This window comes from Mustelus asterias, chromosome 12 (assembly GCF_964213995.1).
Source record: "Mustelus asterias chromosome 12, sMusAst1.hap1.1, whole genome shotgun sequence".
In the NCBI taxonomy this organism is placed as follows: Eukaryota; Metazoa; Chordata; class Chondrichthyes; order Carcharhiniformes; family Triakidae; genus Mustelus; species Mustelus asterias.
In genome coordinates this window covers 5,995,887-6,019,927 of record NC_135812.1, presented here as the reverse complement: position 1 = coordinate 6,019,927, position 24,041 = coordinate 5,995,887, and the positions used below count along the sequence as shown (strand labels likewise).

The 24,041-nt window shown below is 40.7% G+C and overlaps 1 protein-coding gene across 1 annotated transcript in view; it reads left to right on the top strand.

Moving 5' to 3' along the window:
• The window catches only part of med13a (mediator complex subunit 13a), a 174,486-nt gene that overhangs the window by 114,985 nt on the left and 35,460 nt on the right, over nt 1-24,041 (top strand). Inside the window, exons 11-18 of the mRNA XM_078224634.1 lie at nt 295-517; nt 5,357-5,447; nt 8,488-8,606; nt 9,149-9,239; nt 9,854-10,071; nt 15,311-15,501; nt 16,382-17,313; nt 20,418-20,597. Coding sequence (XP_078080760.1) covers nt 295-517; nt 5,357-5,447; nt 8,488-8,606; nt 9,149-9,239; nt 9,854-10,071; nt 15,311-15,501; nt 16,382-17,313; nt 20,418-20,597 — 2,045 coding nt within the window. The remainder of the gene's footprint in view (nt 1-294; nt 518-5,356; nt 5,448-8,487; nt 8,607-9,148; nt 9,240-9,853; nt 10,072-15,310; nt 15,502-16,381; nt 17,314-20,417; nt 20,598-24,041) is intronic.

Here is a 24,041-nt window from a genome sequence, read left to right as displayed (position 1 = left end):
CAAGAACAATGTGATGGTTTGTTTTAAAGCAATAGTATAAACTACTTATTCCCAACTTGCTTCTTGATAAAGCAGATAAATAAAATTTTTCAGTATTTGCAATTAGATTTTAGAGGAAAAATTCAAAACCTCATTAGTTCACAACTGTGTGTTTGGGGCAAAAGGTCAGCTGGAAAATAATTGGACTAGAAATTAGAGCCATTTTGCGTTGAAATATAAATAAGTGCTCAACAACTTTCAGTGCTTAATCATTGCTGTACAAGTTGAATAACTTGTTTTTTTTTTATTTTTAAGTTTGGTGGTACGCTCAAATAAGCCATTGAAGATTTCTGACGAGCGCATACAGGGATATATCCAGAGTAGAAATGCGTACTACAAGAGCTTTTGCCCAGAGGCAGATTCTAAGTCGGAAGTTGATCCATATGCATTTGATGATGGAGATGAGGAGTTCAGCTTACCCGAGAAGAAAGACAAGCAAGGCAATGAGAGGGATCCAGGCAAGAAACATGCACAAAAGGTGAATTATAACTTTAACTTTTCCATTAATGTCATATTTCAGGAGAGTTTAGTTTTTGTGCTATTTATTAGTGTGGTTACTAGGATTTTAGTGAGCATATAAAACTGTGTGGCTGAATTATCAAAAAAAACTATAAATCACGCTTGTCCTTTAAATTTAGATAATTCAAGATGCTTATTATACAAAATAACCTGATTGTGAAATATGGTCATGGATTTGTCAATCACAACCATCTGAGACGAAAAATTAAACGGACAATCTTGGTACATAATTAAAGCTGCCCTAGTGCTTTTTCTCCTGGATGCTAACTAAAACTAATGACAACACTTGCTAAATTTCCTGAGAGCTACTTAACCATGTTTCTGCTTTTAGTTACAATATGCTCACATAATGAACACTCTTTGAATTGACAGGTTATAAAATCCTTCTTGCAACTTAAAAGAACAGAGAATCAGCTGAAATAATCTTATTTCTGTATTTTCACATTTCTGCTTTTGAAACAGATGGAGTAGGCCACTTGGCTCCTCGAGCTTGTTCTGCCATTCAATAAAATCATGGCTGATCTGATTGTAACTTCAAATCCATTCCTGCCTATTCCCATAACCTCTCACCCTTTGCTTATCAAGGATCTAACTCCCAGCTGCCTTAAATATTTAAAGACACTGCTTCTACTGCTTTTTGAGAAATAGGTTCCAGAGACTCATGACCCTCAGGAGAAAGATTTTCTCCTCCTCTGTCTTAACTGGGTGAGCCCCTATTTGTGATCCCTAGTTCTATATTCTAGCTCAAGGGGAAACATTTTCCCACATCCATCCTGCCAAGACAACTCAGGATCTTGTATTTCAATCAAATTGCCTTTTACTCTTCTAAACTCCAACGGATACAGGCCTATCCTTCCAACCTTTCATAGAAATCATAGAAGTCCTACAGTACAGAAAGAGGCCATTCGGCCCATTGAGTCTGCACCGACCACAATCCCACCCAGGCCCTACCCCCATGTCCCTACATATTTTACCCACTAATGCCTTTAACCTACGCATCTCAGGACACTAAGGGGCAATTTTAGCATGGCCAATCAACCTAACCCGCACATCTTTGGACTGTGGGAGGAAACTGGAGCACCCGGAGGAAACCCACGCAGACACGAGGAGACTGTGCAAACTCCACACAGACAGTGACCCAAGCCGGGAATCGAACCCAGGTCCCTGGAGCTGCGAAGCAGCAGTGCTAACCACTGTGCTACCGTGTCTTTCCTCGTAAGACAACTCGCCAATTCCAGATTTACCTAGTAAACCTTCTCTGACCAATGTATTTACATCCTCCTTTAAATAATGAGACCAATACTGTACATAGTACTCCAGATCTCACCGATGTCCTGTATAACTGAAGCATGACCTCCCTACTTTTGTAACCAATTTTCCTCCCAATAAACAAGGGGAAGGTGATGGTGTTGTGGTATTGATGCTGGACTAGTAATCCAGAGACCCAGGGTAATATTCTGGGGAGCCGGGTTCAAATTTGAGTTCAATTAAAAAAAAAAAAAATGCCTGGAATTGTTGACTGTCATTTTTAAAAAATCAATCCATTTGGTTCACTAATGCCCTTTGTTACCTGTTGGGCCGACATGTTACTCCAGAGTCACAGCAATGTAGTTGACTCTTAACTGCCCTCTGGGATGGCCTAGCAAGTCACTCAGTTTAAGGGCAATTAGGGATGGGCAGCCAGTGCTGGCCCGGGCAGCAAGTGCTGGCCCAGCCAGCGACACCTACATCCCATGAAAGAATTTTAAAAATTGTTAACTTTCCTGATTACTTGCATACTAAGCTTTTGCGATTCATGCAGTAGAGCACCCATATACCTATACATCTCAGAGCTCTGCAATCTCTCTCCATTTAGATAATTTATTTTATTCTTCCTGCCAAAATAAACGATTTTACATTTTCCCACATTATACTCCATTTGCCAGATATTTTTACCCACTCAGGTTTGTATAATCCTTATGCTTTCCTACCTATCTTTGTAACATCAGCAAATTTAGCAACCATACTATACTCTTCCAATTCATTTATATAAATTGTAAAAGGCTGTGACCCCAGCATTGATCCTGTGGCACGCCATTCATTATATATCATCAACCAGAAAATGACCCAATTATGCTTGCTCTCTATTGCCTGTTAGCTAATCAATCTTCTATTCATGCCCATATGTTGCTCCCTACACCATGGGCTTTTATTTCTGCAGTAATCTTTGATGTGGTACCTCATCAAATGTCTTCTGGAAATTGAAGTTCTGTACATCCATCGGTTCCCCTTTATTATGTTACTTCTTCAATGAGCTCCAATAAATTGATTAAACAAAAACATGTTTTTAAAAAAACCATATTGATTCTTCTTGATTACCTTGAATTTTTCTAAGTGTCCTGCTATAACAACTTTAATAATAGCCTCCAATGTTTTCCTATAACATGCGTTAAACTAACTGGTCTGTAGTTTCCTGCTTTTTGTCTCCCTTTTTGAATAAGGAGTTACATTTGCTATTTTCCAATCAAACCTTCCTTGAATCTAGGGCATCTTGAAAAATTAAAACCAACAAGTCACCTATCCCACTTCTTAGACCCTAGGATGAAGTCCTTCAGGACCTGAGAACTTGTCAGCCTACATTTCCAACAATTTGTTCAGTCCTGGAGGTTGTAATTTTCCAAACTATTGGAAATTCCAAGTGGATCAGAGTTGCATTTTTATTTTGAAAGCTCTATTTGCTTTGGAAATATTGATTAAAAAAAAACACATAACCATTTAATTTGTATTAATACCTTTTTTTTCTACCCCCTCCTTTTGAAGTTCAGATTGCTGCATTGTTGTGCCATGCCGTTTCACAGCTGGGAAAATTGTTTGATCTATGCTGTGGACTTTGTGGTTGTGAGTGGTTGAACCTCGGGTAGCACCGGTCCTACCAGTTATTCCTATACCCCCCCCTCCCCCCCGACTCTGGGCAGCTGCTGTTTCTGTTCATTGTGTCGGAAGTATATCATTGGCTTGTTTGTGAGGATGATTGTCAAGTGATTAAAATTATTTTAACAAAACCTGTTTTTGGTGCGTTTCACAGCCTCGGGATGTCCCAAAGTGCATTACAGCCACTCAGTTACTTTTGAAGTGTTGACGTTTGCCTTATAGGCAAACACAGCAACCAATTTATGCAAAATAAAGATCTTGCGCACAGCAGGAGAAATGACCAGTTAGTCAGTTTCTTGGAAGTATTTGATGTGCATGTGCATAGACTCCACTGTAATGATGAGGGCATATGAAATGTTTTCAGTCTGGTGTGATACAGCAACTATAACTGCATTTTAGTGTTCCAAAGTGTCCTAAGGCAATTAAATGGCATAAGTGTGGAAAAATGTCAAGTGTACCAGGGATATTAGGAGGGATAACCAAAGGTTTTTTCAAAGAAATGAATTTTAAAGCAGAGCTGTAAAGGAGTTGGAAGCAGAGAGGCAGATGGGTTTAGGGAGGAATTCCTGAACATGCAACCTAGATAGATTATGATGTGAAGATGCCAATGTTAGACTGGAGTGGATGAGATGAAAGGTCACACGACACCATGTTATAGTCCAACAGATTTATTTGAGATCGCAAGCTTTCGGAGCACTGCTCCTTCATCAGGTGAAGGAGGAGCAGCACTCCAAAAGCTTATGGTTTCAAATAAACCTGTTGGATTATAACCTGGTGTCATGTGACCTCTCATCTAGATAGATTAAAAGCACAAAAGTGGATTGGAGGCAGAGGAAAATGCACAAGATATCACAGTCAGCAAAACAATTCGGGGGTGAGGTTGGGTAGCGTGACTGGAGGACATTGCGACGATGGGGAATGTTGAGGCCATGAAGTTACTTAACGGTGAGGATGAAAGTTTCAAATTGCATGCTGTGTGGCACCAGGGCCCATGTTGTTCAGCCAGCACAGGGATAGCAGCTGAACAGGACTTGATGTGGGAGGGGTTGTAGGCTGCAGGAGTGCATGGTTCAAAATGTACCCTGCTGTTTTAAGTTGCAGATCATGGAAAATTGAAGTGCATATCACACTCAATGCAGAAGTAGAAGTACAATATATTGACCATAATTTTGTATAAAATGTGCTAAAGATTTAGAGTATATAGACAGCTTCTGCTTCCACCTGGTTACCCAATAGATACTTGCAATTCTAGAAGCAAGTTGGTGTTGGCAAGTACAGCGAAACCTGTAGAACAAACATTAAAGAAAACTTGAAATTTAGATTTAATTATCAGAAATTATATTGGCTGAATTAAAACACCAGTTGTAAACTCTACTTGTGTGGAAAGGGTTGTCTGTTTGGCCTTTTCAGGCTGTAATATGATTTGCAGGAAAGAAAACTGGTTGTTTCCTTGTTGGAATTTTCAAAATGCAGACTCGTATAAAATTGCTTACTGATTTGGATATTTTGGTTGCCATTTATCAATCTTAATCGCTCTATTTTGTACACCATTCATTGTTGAGTGCTGACTTTCCTTCAGGTCTTTTGTCAGTGGTACTTTAAAGCTAACTGCAAGGTGTGAAAAATGTGTGCCAGTGATTTGCTGTCAGTTTAACTTTTGTTGAAAAGAGCCTGGCAGTCTATACTTGGTGTAGCCAATCTCTAACCCTCCACTGCCTCCCACAGTGTGTTGGCAGAATTGTGACTAATGAACATGTTTAAGTATTGGGATAATCCTAATATTGTCAGATTACATTTAGCTTCCACACTCCACCCGTCTAATGCTCTCCATTTTAATGGCATTAATGAGACATGGATATGTGTGTAAATGTTAGTTCTTGTATTACAGGGAGACAATGACAATGCTGGTGTATCCCACTCAATGTTACCAGTGGAAGGAGAGGATGCCATGTCAATATTCAATTCTGGAACAAAGCCAGGTATAATGTGCTGAATATTTATTAATTGTGATTAATTGTATGCTGATGATGGGTATTGTTATAATTCAGGTCAAACTCCAAAGTGTTTTATGAAGCCGTCCGAATCATAAGTTTTGCACTTTGAATTTGACTAGGGTGAGCATGGTATGTTTCATTTCAGGTACGATTGAAATGACCCACCAAGGAGCTTTTATCAAATAAAGTTTATTTAAGAATATAGTTACAATGTATGGAAAAAAATTCGCAATAACTTTTATCAATTACAAACAAACAAAGAGTAATGTATAACCCTTAACAAATATATCTAAAATGTTCCAATCAAACAAAAACTTCCCATAGACAAAAACCCTTTCCACAGGTTTAACACAGCAAAGACTAATGCTCACGTGATACTGGAACTCAGTCCTTTGGTTGAATGTTGCAGTTCTCTTGAGGCGCACACAGAAAGGCTTGGAGTCAGATTAGCTTCCCAGAACACCAGGGAGAGACTCTGTCAAGCTCCCAACAGCAGATTTCTACTCCAGGAAGGCAAGAAGCCCTGCTGTCAGCTAACCAGCAAAATTTCCAAAACCAGAGAGAGAGAAACATTTCTTTCCAGCTTGGTGTTCCTTCTAAACTAAATTGCTGCCAGCCAAACAGAAAAATGAAACCTTAAATTCACTAGGAAGGAAAAAAAACTGTCCAAAGCATATGACCTTCCTCCTAATAATGCAGGGTAATAAAAGATCCCAGAGTAAAAATAAACAAACCCTATTTAAGAAGCAATAAAAGGACTTCTATAGACAACTTGGCAACACTGAGTTAAGAGCTGCAGAGATAATCTCTTAAAGGTACACTAACGTCACGGTATTAACTGGGTTCACTCGTGCTCCTATATATAGGAACAGACAATGGATGGCTAGGTTAGGAAGTGCATGTTTGTAATATGTACTTCTCTAAATAAAGCTTGTAAAATTGTATAAAAATTGCCTACAGTTCTAATCTTTGCCACTTGGTTTTGAACTTTCAAATAATAGAAGTACAGAATCCCTACAGTGCAGAAGGAGGCCATTCGACTCATTGAGTCAGCACTGACTCTGAAAGAGCATCTTTACCAAGCCCACCTCCCTGATCTGTCCCCCTAACCCAATGCATTTAACGTGCTAACCCACCTGCACATCTTTTGGACTGTAGGAAGAAACCAGAGCACCTGGAGGAAACCCACACAGACACTGGGAGAACGTGCAAACTCCACCACAGACAGTCGCCCAAGACTAGAATTGAACCCGAGCCCTTGGTGCTGTGAGACAGCAATGCTAGTCACTATGCTGCTCCTCGCCTAAATGTCTGTCCCTTTCTACCTCTTTTAATGTAAAATCCCCTCCTTTTCCAAGCTTTTGGTCACTTGTCTCCTTTTGTGGTTGGGTGTCAATCTGTGAAGCACCTTGGGATGTTTTCAGGTGCTATATAAATGCAAGTTGTTGGTATTAAGCCAAAAATATTAATGTTCCTTGTAAGCTGCATGTATGTGCGTGGCCGCACAGCAACCCAGTAGTTACTGTTCAGGCCACTCAAGAGTTGCCTCTTTAAGAACATTGCATGTGCTTGGCTGTACAAAATCATTTAATGGTATTCTCCAGATATGGCATCAACGATACTGAATTAGATGAAAAGACTGGTTAACACAAAAATAGATTGTAATTCTATAAATTAAACAAAGGTGGAGAGAATAAGGACAGCAAGGAGGGAGCATGAATAGGGAATCAAATATTTTAAAAGTATTTGCCATTAATCAGCAAAAAGAGATTGTTAAATGTGAGGTGGGAATCTTGAGGGGAGAAGAGGTATGTAGAAGATAAATGAAAATTGTTGTGAATACCCAATAGTGCTTTGCATCAGAGTTTACGAAAAAAAGGTGTAAATTAGGGAGGAGATAAATTCTGAATTGGTCACATATGCAGTCGTAGACTCCTTGTTCAAGTATGTCCAAACTGCAAGTAATTTAATCGTCTTTTGTGGGTCCTTCTGACTGAAGAGTTGAATATGGGATCGGCTTGGATGGCCACAGGACTGGCAGTTCATGTTGTTGTTCTTGACGCTTGGGGGCCGTCTACAGTTGTGCAATCTCTGGGCAAGTTGGGTGTTGCAGGTTTGGTGCAGATAGTCCTTGAAACACGCTGAACTATATTTCAGTGCTTGCTTCCGTATGGACTGATGTTTCCTCAAGAGAGGCGGTCAGTAAGGTGTGCTTATCATTTGTATTGACTACCTTAATGTCATTTGCCCTGAGATCAGTAAGTGTGAGACTGAATATTTTGGAGAAGGGTTGCCTCATCTGGAAAGGCACCGTGATTTGGTGGCGATGGTTGTTTTAAGCTCGATAAAGCTTATGAAGGGCAATGTCTTAGATGGATAAGACAAAAAGTGCTACTGGAATGTTGCATTTCATGCCAAGACATGTAAAATATAAAAGTCCAGATAATGTTGAATCTGTATAGAACCTTAGTATGATCACAATTGGCATACTGTTGCAGTCATGAGCTTCCCGCTTTAGGGAAGATGTTGAAGCAATAGAATGGATGCTGAAAAGTACAAACAAAAAGATAGGCTTAAGGAATTAGTCAACGCTGGGTTACAGGAATTTCCTACCCAACACTTTCACCATAACAGCAGTTCAGGAAGAAGGCTCACCACTTTGGGCAACAAGGGATTGGGAATACGTGTGGGAATTAATTTTTAAAAATTGGGTTTGTTTATGCTAAGTTTATGAAATTATAAAGATAGAGTAGATACAGTGGTTGGGGGGTGGGGTGTGTGAGGTCTAGAACAACACCTTTTACATTTTCAGGATCTCCCTCGGTAATTTACAGCCAATGAAATTGTTGAAATGTATAATTACTGTTTCTTTATAGTCAGACATGGGAGTCAGTTTATGCTAATTTACTGCATTTTCACTTGCCACAATAATGAAGTTTAACAGTAATCAAAAATATTAGTCTAGATCTTCTTGTAGAATTAGTTACCTGAAAATTTTAATAGATTTTCTCTCATTAAATTGTAGATGGACAAAAATCACCCTCACACAGTCGGACTGCATCCACAAGTCTCATGAATGAGGTTGATCTAGTTGTTTCCTACAAGGACCTCGACAATCTGTTTGATGATGAGGATGAACTTGGGGTGAGTTACTTTGTCCATTTGAAATGTTTATTTGTCCCAGCCTTCCCTTGTTACAGTAGGGGAGGTAAGGTGACCTGAACTCAATTCACAGAAAATTGGGAACTGCCTTACCTGTATGGTAATACTTGTGCTGAACGCCAACCTTTAGTGATGTATGATGCCGTTTACTTTCAAGACAGGGATCTTTCATATATGCATAACATATGGAACATCGGCGTGCATATTTAAGAGGAGAGCACAGTTTGGTTGTTCAGAATACTCTCTGAAAACTTCCTGAACTTGTGCCACTAGAAATCTTAGCTTTGTCCCTCAAGTCAACATGATAATTGTCTTTATTAAATGCAAGATAAACTTTAATAAAAATGTTCTTAGAAAACAATAATGGAGATTGGACAGTTTACTAAATAAATGTTCAGATCAGTCTTGCAATTGATTTAACTACCAGTTCATGCATTGTTAATTATTTTTACCAATAGTTTTGAGATGTACTATTCTAGGGGGAAAAAAACTTGTTTGTTCATCAAATTTTATTTGCTGTGCAGACTGGTTCTCGAAATGCTCATGTTGGATCGGATGAGAAAATGGGCAACAGGGATTCGAAGGCTGGGCCTTTTGACACATTCCCTTGTATAAGTAAGCACAATTATTTTGAAAATATACAATCCAAGAATAACCTGGTATCCATTATAATTTATCTCCCTGATAATGAAAGTTGTATCCATTGTATAAATGACATCTTTTTGTACTTTTCTTTTGACAATTGATAATTAGGATATAATTAATAAGATTATCTCTGCCAAAAGTATTTTACAACCTGCACTTCAACTGAGAACACCTTAATACTTGTTGGAGGTGTTGGTTGTTCATTTGTGCTTTTGGCCGATTGAGGAAGTGTGTTTTTATATAACTTTTAATTAAGAGCCTGATCGACTTATTAGCATGTTGTGGGTATACTGATGGTTGTGTAAATCCGAACCATCACTGGTTTGCTGGAGTATCATGTTCTGCCTGCAGCTTCAAGCCTCTAAGCATCCTTCCAAAGGCTGATTAAAGAACAGTGGAATAGACTTGAGAACTAATCATAAGTATAGAAATATTGACATGGATTATTATAGGTTAACAGTTGACTCCAAATTAAAACAAGGTGACCACAATTTATTGGCTTTAGTTCTACCCTGAGAATTGTATTATCTTGCAGTCCTGAAAGTTTTTATCCAAACTGTCCTGAGTCTAATTTATTCTCATAGGCTCTGCAGATCTGCAGCAGATGTTTCCGACGCCACCATCCTTGGAGCAGCATGGTCCAGGCTACTCTCCAATGAATATTAACTGCAAAGAGTTTGGAGGCCTGGATAACACCCCAGGAATGATTCTTGATGGCCACCATTTCACCGCAACAAGTCTGAATCATTTCAAGGTTGAAGTGGAAGAGGGAATGGGTAGCCCTAAACCTTCAGAGATTAAGGTGACAAAATTAAAAATGTATAGTGCTTTGATTTGATTTATTATTGTCACATGTAATAGTATACAGTGAAAAGTATTGTTTCTTGCGTGCTATACTAACAAAGCATACCGTTCATAGAGAAGGAAACGAGAGAGTGCAGAATGTAGTGTCACAGTCATAGCTAGGGTGTAGAGAAAGATCAACTTAATGCGAAGTAGATCCATTCAAAAGTCTGATGGCAGCAGGGAAGAAGCTGATCTTGAATCGGTTGGTTCGTGTCCTTGGACTTTTGTATCTTTTTCCCGAAGGAAGAAGGTGGAAGAGAGAATGTTCGGGGTGTGTGGGGTCCTTGATTATGCTGGCTGCTTTGCTGAGGCGGTGGGAAGTGTAGACAGAGTCAATGGATGGGAGGCTGGTTTGTGTGATGGATTGGGCTAATTAGAGAATTAGTTTAAAATTTTCTTCCTAAACTGGATGTTTTTCAATGGATTATTTTATATCATGAATTTAATGCATTAAATTGGCTGTATGGACTAATGTCAGGTATTTATGTTGTCAAATACTTTGGTGATATGCCTGTGGCAATTTATCTATTACCAAAACCGCAAGTTGCATGCTCAAATAAAATTCAAACAGGTTCGTCAAACACGATTTCCCATTTATAACTCCGTGTTGACTATGTCCAATCATTATTATCCAAGTATCCATTTATCACATCCTTTATAGTAAGAAATCAGTCCAAGATGGAGGAAATGAGAAAAAGTGAACTGATTTCCAATGAAGGCTATCCATGGAGTATAAAAAGAGGCCTTCCTCAGCGCTATTTTGGTCTGCACCGAGTGTTGCCTTCAGTAGTTGGCTGTTACTTTGGTACAGGGAAAGAGGTTGATTGATGAGCAACTTGGCCAGTTGGTGGCTAGGAGGAAGAGGTGGTCACTGGGTTTGGGTGGGGGTGGGTGTGAGTGTTTTGAATGCTCGCTTTCGGGGGGTGTGGAGGGAGCCCATGATGCCTCAGTGGTGAGATGGGGGTGGGGGGTGGAGTTTAGTGGCGTTTTGATTGGGCTCCCTTTAAAGATGGTGCCCCAGTTTCTGAACAGCTAGGTTTTGACGGTGTTTAAGCCCCGTCCCACTCTATCAAACCTCTTTTTTTGGCAGTGTGTGTTTGAATCTAGAGAGAAAACTGACCGGTTTACAGGAGAGAAACATGACGGTTTTCTCACTAGAAGTAACACTCTGCCATTTTTTTGATAAGATTTTGCCATTTGTGTCTGTCTTCACTGAGGAAGATACAAATAAACAAGATTAGGGAGAATGAGGAACTGAAGGATATTTATTGGAGAAATTAATGGGGCTAAAGATTGATACATCCCCGGGCCTGATCCCAGTGTGTTGAAAGCTGTGGAGATAGTGGATGTATTGATGCTCATCTTTCAAAATTTTATAGATTCTGGAATAGTTCCTGCAGATTGGAAGGTAGCAAATGTCACCCAATAATTTGAGAGGGAGAGAAAATGAGGTCTACGGACCTGTTAGCCATGCCTCAATAATAGGGGAAAAGCTAGAATCTATTATAAAGGATGTGATAAATGGACACCTGGATAATAATGATTGGATGTAGTCAACATGGAATTATAAATGGGAAATTGTGTTTGACAAACCTGTTTGAATCTTTTTGAGCGTGTTACTAATAGAATTGATAGTGGAGAGTCAGTGGGTGTAGTGTACTTGGATTTTCAGAAGGCTTTTGATTAGGACCTCCACAGGCGATTGGTTAGCAAATTAAGGCACATGGGGTAGGAAGTAACATATTGGCATGAATTAAGACTTGACAGACAGAAAATGGAGAGTAAGAATTAATGGATCATTCTCGCGTTGGCAGGCTGTGACTAGTGGGGTACTGCAAGGATCAGTATTTGGATCCCAACTGTTCATAATACATATCAATGATTTGGATGTGGGGATCAAATGTAATATTTTCAAGTTTGTGGATGACACAAACTAGGTGGAAATGTGTTTTGTGAGGAATATGCAAAGTGGCTGGAAGAAGATTTGGACAGACTTAGTGAGTGGACATGAACTTGGCAAATAGAATATAATGTGGAAAAATACAAGTCTTTCTGCTTTGGTAAGAGAAGCAGACGTGCAGAGTATTTCTTAAATCATAAGAAATTAGAAAGTGTAGATGTACTAAGGAACCTGGGTGTCCTCGTCAATAAGTCACTACATACTAACATACGAATTAGGAGCAAGAGTAGACCACTTGCCCCTCGAGCCTGTTCTGCTAGCCAATAAGATCATGGCTGATCTGATTGTAACTTCAAGTCCATGTTACTGCCTACCCCAGCTAACATTTCACCCCCTTGTTAATCAAGAAACTATCTAGCTCTGCTTTAAACATTTTCAAAGACTATGCTTCCACTGCCATTTTAGGAAGAGTGTTCCAGAGACTCTGGACACGTCGAGAATAAAGTTCTCTTCATCTCTGTCAATGCTTCTCAGGATCTTGATCAAGTCTCTTCTAAACTCTAGTGGATGCAAACCTAACCACCTCTCCAATATTTCCTCATAAGACAACCCGCCTATTCCTGCTATTAGTCTAGTGAACATTTCTGAACTGCTTCTAATGTATTTACATCTTTCCTTAAATAAGGAGACCAGTGCTGTATGCAATACCCCTGATGTGGCCTCACCAATGCCCTGTACAACTGAGCGTAACCACCATACTTTTGTAATCATTTCTCTTCCCAATAAACATTCTATTAGCTTTCCTAATTATTTGCTGTACCTGTATACTTGCCCTTTGTGATCCATATATTAGGGCACCCAGATACCTTTGCATCTCAGTTCTCTGCAATCTCTCACTATTTAGGTAATGAGCTTTTTTATTCTTGCCAAATAGAAAATATTACATCCGCAGGGATCGGTATTGGGGCCTCAACTATTTACCATTTATATAGACTATCTGGAGGAGGGGACTGAGTGTAGGGTAACAAAGTTTGCAGATAAGTGGAAAAGTGAATCGTGTGGAGGGCGTAGAAGGCCTGCAGAGAGATTTGGACAGGCTGAGTGAGTGGGCGAGGATCTGGCAGATGGAGTGTAATGTTGACAAATGCGAGGTTATTCACTTTGGAGGAAATAATAGCAAAATGGATTATTATCTAAATGGAAAAAAATTACAATATGCTACTGTGCAGAGGGACTTGGGGGTCCTTGTGCATGAGACGCAAAAACCCAGTCTGCAGGTGCAACAGGTGATCAAGAAGGCAAATGGGATGTTGGCCTATATCGCAAGGGGGATAGAATATAAAAGCAGAGATGTCTTGCTGCATCTGTACAGGGCATTGGTGAGGCCGCAGCTGGAATACTGTGTGCAGTATTGGTCCCCTTATTTGCGGAAGGATATATTGGCCTTGAAGGGAGTGCAGAGAAGGTTCACCAGGTTGATACCAGAGATGAGGGGTGTTGATTTGAGGAGAGACTGAGCAGATTGGGTTTGTACTCGTTGGAATTTAGAAGGCTGAGGGGGGATCTTATAGAGACCTATAAGATAATGAAGGGGCTGGATAGGGTAGAGGTGGAGAGATTCTTTCCACTTAGAAAGGAAGCTAGAACTAGAGGGCACAGCCTCAAAATAAAGGGGGGTCAGTTTAGGACAGAGTTGAGGAGGAACTTCTTCTTCTCAGAGGGTGGTGAATCTCTGGAATTCTCTGCCCACTGAAGTGGTGGAGGCTACCTCGTTGAATATGTTTAAATCACGGATAGATGGATTCCTGATCGGTAAGGGAATTAGGGGTTATGGGGATCAGGCGGGTAAGTGGAACTGATCCACTTCAGATCAGCCATGATCTTATTGAATGGCAGGGCAGGCTCGAGGGGCTAGATGGCCTACTCCTGCTCCTATTTCTTATGTTCTTATACCCACAGTTTACTCCCATTTGACAGGTTATATCCCCTTGTAGCCTCCTTGCATCCTCATGACAATTTTCTTTCCTACCTATCTTTGTCATCTGCAAATTTAGCAACCGTACCTTCAGTCCCTGTAAAAAGTTGAGGCCTCCAGCACTGATCCTTGTGGCACACTACTTGTCACATCTTGCCAACCAGAAAAAAGATCTATTCATGCCAACTGTTTCCTATGACAATCCATGGCAATACACTGTGAACTTTTATTTTCAGCAATAAATTTGATATGGCACCTTATCAAATGCCTTGAAATTTTAAGTACATTACATCCACCTGTTCCCCTTTGTCCACAGCACATGTGATTCCTTAAAACTCCATTAATGTGTTAAACATGATTTCCCTTCCACAAAACCATGTTGACGGTCAATACTTAAAGGGATTGACAGGGTAGATGCAGGTAAGATGTTCCCTGTGGTTGGGGAGTCTGGAACCAGGGGAACAATTTAAAATTGTGGGGGGAAGCCACTTGGGGCCCGGATGAGGAGGATTTTTTTACTCCGTTTTGAATCTTTGGAGTTATATAACCCTGAGGGCTGCGGAAGCTTAGTCATTGGGCAGAATTTTCCCTAAATGTTGCAAAGGCCAATAGGTGGATGGGAGAAGCAGTGTTAATTTCTCTGCTGTATCATTTCAAACATATTAAAAAAAACAGCAAAGGACAGGCCCCATCAGAGCCTGCCAAGCTAGCAACTACTTTGAAGTTCGGGGTGCCATTTTTAAAGGCTGCCCCAGTGCGCAAGAATTAATTTGGAATCTCCGCCCCCACGTGCATCCGCACCGCCCCCGGGCAGCTGTTACCCAGGTGCACATCTTGTGAGACGAGTCGTGATTCACGCTGATCTGCCCTCGTATTGACGTGAATTAACTTTCTTACAAGGGGGATGTTTCAGCTGGAGAGATCTTATCATATGCCAACGTATGAAAATGAGCCACCAGGGAGGACACAATCGAGTTATGCTTTTACGATGGCTTGAAACATGATTTAGACATCTCGTGGGATTTTCTGCTCCCGTTGCTGAACCTGCCTGATGGAAACAGGAGTGGAAAATCCCGGCCAGCCATTTTGTATGTTTAAATCTGAGATTGACAGATTTCTAAACACCAATGATGTAAAGGGATGTAGGGGAATTGTGGGAAAATGCATCGAAATAGTGATCAGCCATGACTATCGAATGACAAAGCAGGCTTGATGGGCTGAATGGCCTATTCCATCTCCTTAGCTCCTATAGATCTGGTATTGTTGCTCATGTGTGATAAAACCTAATCTAAAGTCCTCTTGTTTCTTCTTCTTCCACAGGATTTTTCTTACGTTTATAAGCCTGAGAAGTGCCAAGATTATGTGGGTTGTACTATGTTTGCACCACTGAAAGTCTTACCAAGCCAGTGTCAGCCTCCTGTCAAACTCCCGGAGGAGTACCGTCCTTCGTGGTCTGTGGGCAAACTGGATCTACTTCCTCCTGTACCCCCCATGCCATACATCCGGGACATGTAAGTTTGAGTTGCAGTATGGTGAAGCAAGTGCAGGCATTTGTTTATTAACTGAATTCAAGCATATAAAAGGATTTGAGCAAATTGATTCCAATGGAGTGGGGGAGATTTAATAGGCTTTTAAACTATGGAGGATTCTCAACTGAGCAAGACGATTTTCTTGGGCTATGATGTCAGTGATAAAGCGATCATGAATTTAAAATGTCAGTAAGATAGTGAGGTGGGAGGTTAGGAGTCTGTTCTTTTCCACAGGGATTAGTTGCAACTTTCAAGGGAAATCTGAAGTGGGGAAGATGCAGGGCAATGCGCGAGCAGGATCTTTTTTGGAATAAAAACAGCAAAAGCTAGAAATACTCAGCAGGTCTGGCCTGGCATTGTTCAGATTAGCAACAGGGTGCCATTGTGCATGACTATTGATGCTGTCAATACCATAATTAGGGGTTAACCCCACTGGGGTTTAGATCAGTAACTTTTTACAGAGCAGGGGCTGAACTTGCATTTAATGAACTTATAACACTGAGAATTCAGTAACTCTCAGTTCTGCATTCATCTTCCAGCTGTTTATGATTTGAATCTCAAAATTGCTGGCAGCAACCAGTGTAGATTGGCTGTGGAAAAAAGTGGCATATTTTGCACATGTATCATTTTTGGGAGGAGAAATGGGGTAATTTTTAATTATTGCATCTGTACAATATTTTGTCGATGACTAAAGTATATCTGGAATATAATACTATATGCCAGCGTAACAACTTGTATACAAAATGGGGGAACTACAGTTTTGTGGCTATTTTAATCCTAAAATCAAATTTGAGTTCACACTTCAAAATTTAAAGGTGGTACTTGTATTGAGTTTAACTAATAACCTGATTTTGGTGTCTAGAAACATTCCCAGTGTTGGAAGTGGTATGGATCAAGATTACATTCAGACCTGCACACCGCAAACGCATACCCCATTTGGAGTTACGAACAGTGCTCCTCCTAGTAATAGTGGTGCCGGTGTCCTTCCATCACCTGCCACTCCGCGCATCTCTGCACCAACTCCAAGGACACCAAGGACCCCACGTACTCCTCGTGGATGCGGGGGTCCAGCCAGTGTTCAGGGTTCTGTGAAGTATGAGAATTCTGACTTATATTCACCTGCCTCCACGCCTTCAACATGTCGCCCTCTGAATTCAGTAGAACCTGCAACGGTGCAATCCATCCCTGAAGCACATAGTCTTTATGTGAACCTAATCCTATCTGATTCCATCATGAACCTCTTTAAAGACTGCAGCTTTGACAGCTGCTGCGTTTGTGTCTGTAATATGAACATCAAAGGAGCTGATGTTGGATTGTACATCCCAGACCCTACCAAAGAGTCACAGAACCCATGCACATGTGGATTCAGTGCTGTCATGAACCGAAGGTTTGGAAACAACTCTGGGCTCTTTTTGGAAGATGAAGTGGATATCATTGGGCGAAACACAGACTGTAGCAGTGAGGCGGAAAAACGATTAGAGGACCTCAGGAATGTTTCTCTTGAACACGGGGAAGGAGGCCCCAAGGTGCCCGAGAAAACGCCTGATGAGTTAATATTGCTACTTCAGGACCAGTGCACTAACCCCTTCTCCTCATTGAGATCGGTGGATCCTTCCGCAGTGGCAAAATTACGAACAGTGGGACCACCAGTACGTGTGGAGGATAGAGATTACTACAGGGAATGTTACACTGCTCTGGAGCAGGGATATCAGTTCATGGACAATATGTCAGGTGGGAAGCTTGACGAAGCACTTGTGAAAAGCTCTTGTTTACATCTCTGGTCAAGAAGGAACGGTGAGTTACTTGAATTTGATGAAGCAGGCTAGGAACTTGTATGCTATTCAGAAGTTGACTAATTTTGTTTCAAGATGTCAGTTACATTGGAGTTGTTTTCTAGTTGAGGTGAATAATTCTGCAATAATTCCTCTTTTCCCACTTTCTTATTTCTAATGTTTTTTTCAAAAAACCTTCAATAGCAAGTTTTGACGTTTGAGTGTAAATTTAATTGAGACTCATCCACAAAAGTGCTTCAGTTTTTAAAAAAATGTTTTCCTTGAACATTTTGTTTAGTAATGTCAGGCGAGTTATTCAGGAAGGTTATGAAGAAAGTTATATTCACTTGAGTAAAAAGTTAATTTAGTATTTTAAGTAGTTCCAGCTTTGTGCTTGTGTGTCTGGATGTAGCTTCATTGCATTCTTTCTCAAACCTGGTTTGACAGATAAAGCATAAAGTTTATTGATGAGTCACAATTAGGTTTACATTAACATTGCAATGAAGTTACTGTGAAAATCCCCTCGTCACCACACTCTGGCGCCTGTTCGGGGTACACTGAGGGAGAATTTAGCATGGCCAATGCACATCTTTTGGAATGTGGGAGGAAACCCATGCAGACACTAGGAGAATGTGCAAACTCCACACACACAGTGACCCAACCTGGGTCCCTGGCGCTGTGAGGCAGCATGCTAACCACTATGCCACCGTCCCATGACTTTCTCAAACCTGGTTTGACAGATGTCTTTAACACTTGACTTGTGTGACAGACCATTGCTCTGTAAAAGAATATTACAATTCTATTCTTACTGGGCCATAGCTCATGGAGCTATTGTGAGTCTTCCTACCAGAAATAATTTAGTAGGACTCATTCTAGCAGATGTATAGTTAATTGAGAATTTGTACGTATTTACTTAAAACTGTATCAATTCCTGAACTGCTCAGACATTGAAGGAGGTGATTGGTTATCTCCCTTTTAACTTGACCTTTCAATTTACCTGCTCATCTCCTTTCTCTCTCTCTCCCCCCCGCCCCAAAAAAGTGTCCGTCCTTTTTTATAAAAAGATTCATTTTACTATTTCATCTAAACTAATATATTTCCTTACCTGCAATTGTAGAATGGTTACAACATAACCGGGGACATTCAGCCCCTCACCTTTGCTGTCTCTCTGCAAGCCCAAATCAGTTATTCTCACTCCCCCGCTCTTTCCCCATAGCCCTGCAACTTTATTATTGTCAGATGCTTATCCAGTTCTCCCTTGAAAGTCATGATTGAATCTGCCTCCACCACAGTTTATGGCGGTGCATTCCAGACCCGAACCATTCGCTGTGTAAAAGGAAGTTTTTCCTCATATTGCTGTTTGTTCTTTTGCCATTTACTGTATATCTGGTTCATGATCCTTTTGCCAATGGGAACAGTTTCTATCTACTCTTGTCTTGACCCTTCATGATTTTGAATACCTCTATCAAATCAAATCTTTTCTCTAAGGAGAACAACCTCATCATAAACTCAAAGAATCAAGCCTATTGGTGCATTTTTCCCCCATCCCACCTACTTTTCAAAAGTACTTTTTGTTGGTCAAGCGGTGGTGAATGTTTTATACTATTATAATATGCTCCCCCCATCCCCTTGCCTACTACCAATTCTTAACCTCAATTTTCTCTTCTCCAGAGTGTTGGTTTGCAATACTTTATGATGAGGAACACAAAGGAATGACAGCCTAAACCACTTTGCAGCCAATTAATTCTAACTAAATTTGAACACTGTTTTGTAGACAAACTTGGGAGCTAATTTTCCACCTATAAATGTGTCTGACAAAACAGCGAGTTTGTTAAACAACCAGGTGATTGTCAAAGGATAATGTTTAACCAGGACACTTCAAAACGTTGAGCAAAAAGTTTTTTTTCATCAAAACATATAGTGCTTCCCCTGTTATGCCCTTCTCTCTAGTAAGAAACGGATTCATGCCATTAAAGGTAATTTCATGTTTCGAAATGGGGTTGGACCCTATGTCCACTCTTGATGTCAGCTGCAAGATCAGTCTGAATGCTTGCATGCTATTGTTTTTTTGCAGCCTGTTTGTTTCTAGAAGTCAAGTGATTACAAGCTAACAGCACTGTGGATGTCCCTATCCCACGTAGACTGCAGAGGTTCAAAAAGGCAGCGCACCACTAGCTCAAGGACAATAAGGGATGGGCAATAAAAATTCATTTTACATAAAATATTTTACTGTTTTTTCCATATCTGGCTTTGAAATGCAATTTGACCCGAGAAATTATGATGAGGATATTAACTGAGGAGTGCTTAAACTGTTTATAGATCATTCACCTTTTTAGTTTTATAAGGATCATTGATCCATTTAAAATAAATGGGTTAATGCCTGAATTAAAACAACAGGCATGTGTTAAAATCTCTATCAAGACTGATAACTTTTAGCAGAGCAATACTAATGACGCCAATGGAAAAATAAATGGACAAGATTTCATTCAACCTAATTCAAACATCAATCAGCAGGCAAAGGATATTTCACAAAAAGGGAATGTTGATCTTGAAACTAATTAACCCCCCTTAAGTAATAGAATCCCAAAGTGCAGAAAGAAGCCATTTGGCCCATTGAGCTTGCACCGCCAACAATTCCACCCAGGTCCTATCCCCATAACCCCAATCTCCCTGAGACTAAGGGGCAATTTAGCATGGCCAATCAGCCTACCCCTCATATCTTTGGACTGTGGGGGGAAAACCAGGGCGTCCGGAAGAAACCCACCAAGACACGTGGAAAACATGCAAATTCCACACAGGCAATCATTGAGGCCAGAATTGAACCCGGGTCCCTGGTGCTGTGAGGCAGCAGTGGTAGCCACTGTGGCACTGTGCAGCCCTCAGTTCACTTTGGTCTTAAATGGGACAGGACACAAAAACAAGTACAGGCTTTGCCCAAAGTACATGGATCATCACATGTTACAAGAATGTGTTTCATGTTTGTTTCTTGATGGTGACAACTGTAGCTGCTAGCTTAAAATGAAATTTGAAGCAATATTTATTTTGAAATTTTGAGTATAAACCAATTTCTGTTTATGATCTCTTTAACCATCTAACAGTAAACTTTTATATTTGTTTTTTCTCCAGCTGTGGATGTCAGCATGCTGTGTTCACAAGATCTTCTGCGCCTGCTTCTCTCTCTTCAGCCCGTTCTGCAGGATGCCATTCAAAAGAAACGAGCTGTCAGGTCGTGGGAGAGTATCCAGCATGTGCAGGGGCCTCTCACTTGGCAACAGTTCCACAAATTGGCTGGTCGGGGATCTTATGGTAAGATGCTCTGTACTTTTACATCCCAAATTAATGAGTGAAAAATAGCTTTGAAATACGAGGTAGATTAATATAGATTATAAGAATGAACACTACTGTGATATAAGAACTGTGTTATAAATTATGTTAATCACCTGTTCTATTGACATCTGAATCTAACTCATGATTACCAGGGTAATGTAAGATAGTGGCTGGAGTTTTACTGTCCTGACTGTCAGAAAATTGCACAGGATGCGAAGAACAGCAAAGAATGACCAAAAGATTAGTACGGAAGGAGAAATTAGAGTATGAGGAGAAAACAGAGTAGAAATATAAAAACAGATAGTTTCTACAAGTATTTAAAAAGAAGTGTAACTAAAGTGAACATTGGTCCTCTAGAGAGAGAATCTGGGGAATTAATAATAAAAAATAAGGAAATAGCAGATGAATTGAATAGATACTTTGCACTTGGCAAGGTGCCACATCAAAGGTTATTACATAAAATTGGAGCTCATGGTGTAGGGGGTAACACGTTAGTGTTGTTAAAGGATTGTTAACTAACAGGAAACAGTCGTGATAGTGAGGAGCAATCCGTGCTGGGACCTCAACTATATACAATTTATATTAATGACTTGGATGAAGGGACCAAATGTATGGCTATGCAATTCACTACTGATGCATAGGTAGGAAAGTAGGTTTTGGAGAGGACATACGGAGCCTACAAAGGTATATAGAAAGGCGAACTGAGTGGGCAAAAATTTGGGGTATGGCGTATGATGTGGGAAAGTGTGAACTTGACTGTTTTGGCATGAAGAATAGAAAAGTAGCATATTATTTAAATGGCAAGTGAGTGCAGAACCTTGCAGTACAGGGAGACCTTGGTGTCCTGGTACATGAATCACAAAAAGTTAGTATGCAGGTAAAGCAAATGATATTGAATGCGGTTTTTTTATTGCAGGAGTATGGAACATAACAGTTGGGATGTTTTGCTACATTTGTAAGTCTCACAGCACCAGGTTAAAGTCCAACAGGTTTATTTGTAGCAAACGCCACTAGCTTTCGGAATTGGCTGTTCCTTCGTCAGGTGGGTGGAAGTTCTGATCACAAAAAGGGCATACAAAGACACAAACTCAATTTACATGAATAATGATTGGAATGTGAGTCTTTACAGCTAATCAAGTCTTAAAGGTACAGACAATGTGAGTGGAGAGAGCAATAAGCACAGGTTAAAGAGGTGTCTATTATTTCCAGACAGGAAAGTTAGTGAGATTTTGCAAGTCCAGGCAAGTTGTGGGGGTTACAGATAGTGTGACGTGAACCCAATATCCCGGTTGAGACCGTCCTCCTGTGTGTGGAACTTGGCTATCAGTCTCTGCTCAGCGACTCTGCGCTGTCGTGCGTCAGGAAGAGACCAGTCTTGCTGTTGGGGAACACTTCAGCGGTCACGGGCATTCGGCCTCTGATCTTCAGGTAAGTGTTCTCCAAGGCGGCCTTCACGACACACGACAGCGCAGAATCGCTGAGCAGAGACTGATAGCCAAGTTCCGCACACATGAGGACGGCTTCAACCGGGATCTTGGGTTCATGTCACACTATCTGTAACCCCCACAACTTGCCTGGACTTGCAAAATCTCAATAACTTTCCTGTCTGGAAACAATACATATCTCTTTAACCTATGCTTAATGCTTTCTCCACTCACATTGTCTGTACCTTTAAGACTTGATTAGCTGTAAAGACTCACATTCAAATCATTCATGTGAATTGAGTTTGTGTTTTTGTATGCCCAGTTTGTGATCAGAACTCCCACCCACCTGACAAAGGAACAGCCAGTTCCGAAAGCTAGTGGCGTTTGCCACAAATAAACCTGTTGTACTTTAACCTGGTGTTGTGAGACTTCTTATTGTGTTTACCCCAGTCCAACGCCGGCATCTCCACATCATTGCTACAGTTGTTCAGGGTGTTGGTGAGACCACATCTGGAATACTGTGTACAACTTTTGTTTCCTTATTTAAGAAAGCTTGTAAGTGCATTAGAAACATTTCAGAGAAGGCTCAATGATTTATACCTGAGTTGGCTGCTGGTTGTCATATTAGGAAAGGTTACATATGTGTTTAGAAGAATGAGAGCTGATCTTTTTGAAATATGCAAAATCCTGAGAAGAGTTGACAGGGTGGATGCTGAAAGGATATTTCTTCTTGAGGGAGAGAGTAGAGCTAGGGACACCAGTTTAAAAATAAGGGCTCTCCCATTTAAGGTGGTGATGAAGAGAAGTTTTTCCTGAGGGTTGAATCTTTGGAACTTCCCTAGAGAGCAGTAGAGGCAACGTCATTGAATATTTTTAGTCTGAGGTAGATGGATTCCTCACTAACAAGGGAGTCAAAGGTATTGGGGGTAGGTAGGAATGTGGAGCTGAGGCCATGCTCAGATCAGCTATGATCTTTTTCAATGGCAGCGGAGGCTCAAGGGGCCAAATGTCCTACTCCTAGTTTGTATTTTTATATAACTTGCAGCAGTTCAAGAAGGCAGCTCAACACTGCCTTCTTGAGGGCAATTAGAAGTGGTCAACAAATGCTGGCTTTGCCAGTGATACACATCCCATGAGTGAATAAAAGATAAGCACCAGGCTTTATTTATAAGAACATAAGAATTAGGAGCAGGAGTAGGCCATTTGGCCCCTTGAGCCTGCTCTGCCATTCAATAAGATCATGGCTGATCTTTTCGTGGACTCAGCTCCACTTACCCGCTTGCTCACCATAGCCCTTAATTCCTTTACTGTTCAAAAATCTATCTATCGTTGCCTTAAAAACATTCAGTGAGGTAGCCTCAACTGCTTCACTGGGCAGAGAATTCCGTAGATTCACAACCCTTTGTGTGAAGAAGTTCCTCCTCAACTCAGTCCTAAATCTGCTTTCTTCCCCCCCTCTTTATTCAGAGGCCATGCCCCCTAGTTCTAGTTTCACCCGCCAATGGAAACAACCTCCCTGTTTCTATCCTATTTATTCTCTTCATAATCTTATGTTTCTATAAGATCTCCCCTCATTCTTCTGAATTCCAATGAGTATAGCCCCAGTCTACTCAGTTTCTCCTCATAAGCCGACCCTCTCAACTCCGGAATCAAACTAGTGATTCTCCTCTGCACCCCCTCTAGTGCCAGTATACCCTTCTCAAGTAAGGAGACCAAAACTGTACACAGTACTCTAGGTGTGGCCTCACCAGCACCTTATGCAGCTGCAACATAACCTCCCTGTTTCTAAACTCCATTCCTTTAGCAATGAAGGACAAAATTCCATTTGCCTTCTTAATTACCTGCTGCACCTGCAAACCAACTTTTTGTGATTCATGCACAAGAACACCCAGGTCCCTCTGCACAGCAGCATGCTGCACTTTTTTTCCATTTAATAAATAGTCCATTTTGCTGTTATTCTACCAAAATGGATGACCTCACATTTCCCAACATTGTACTC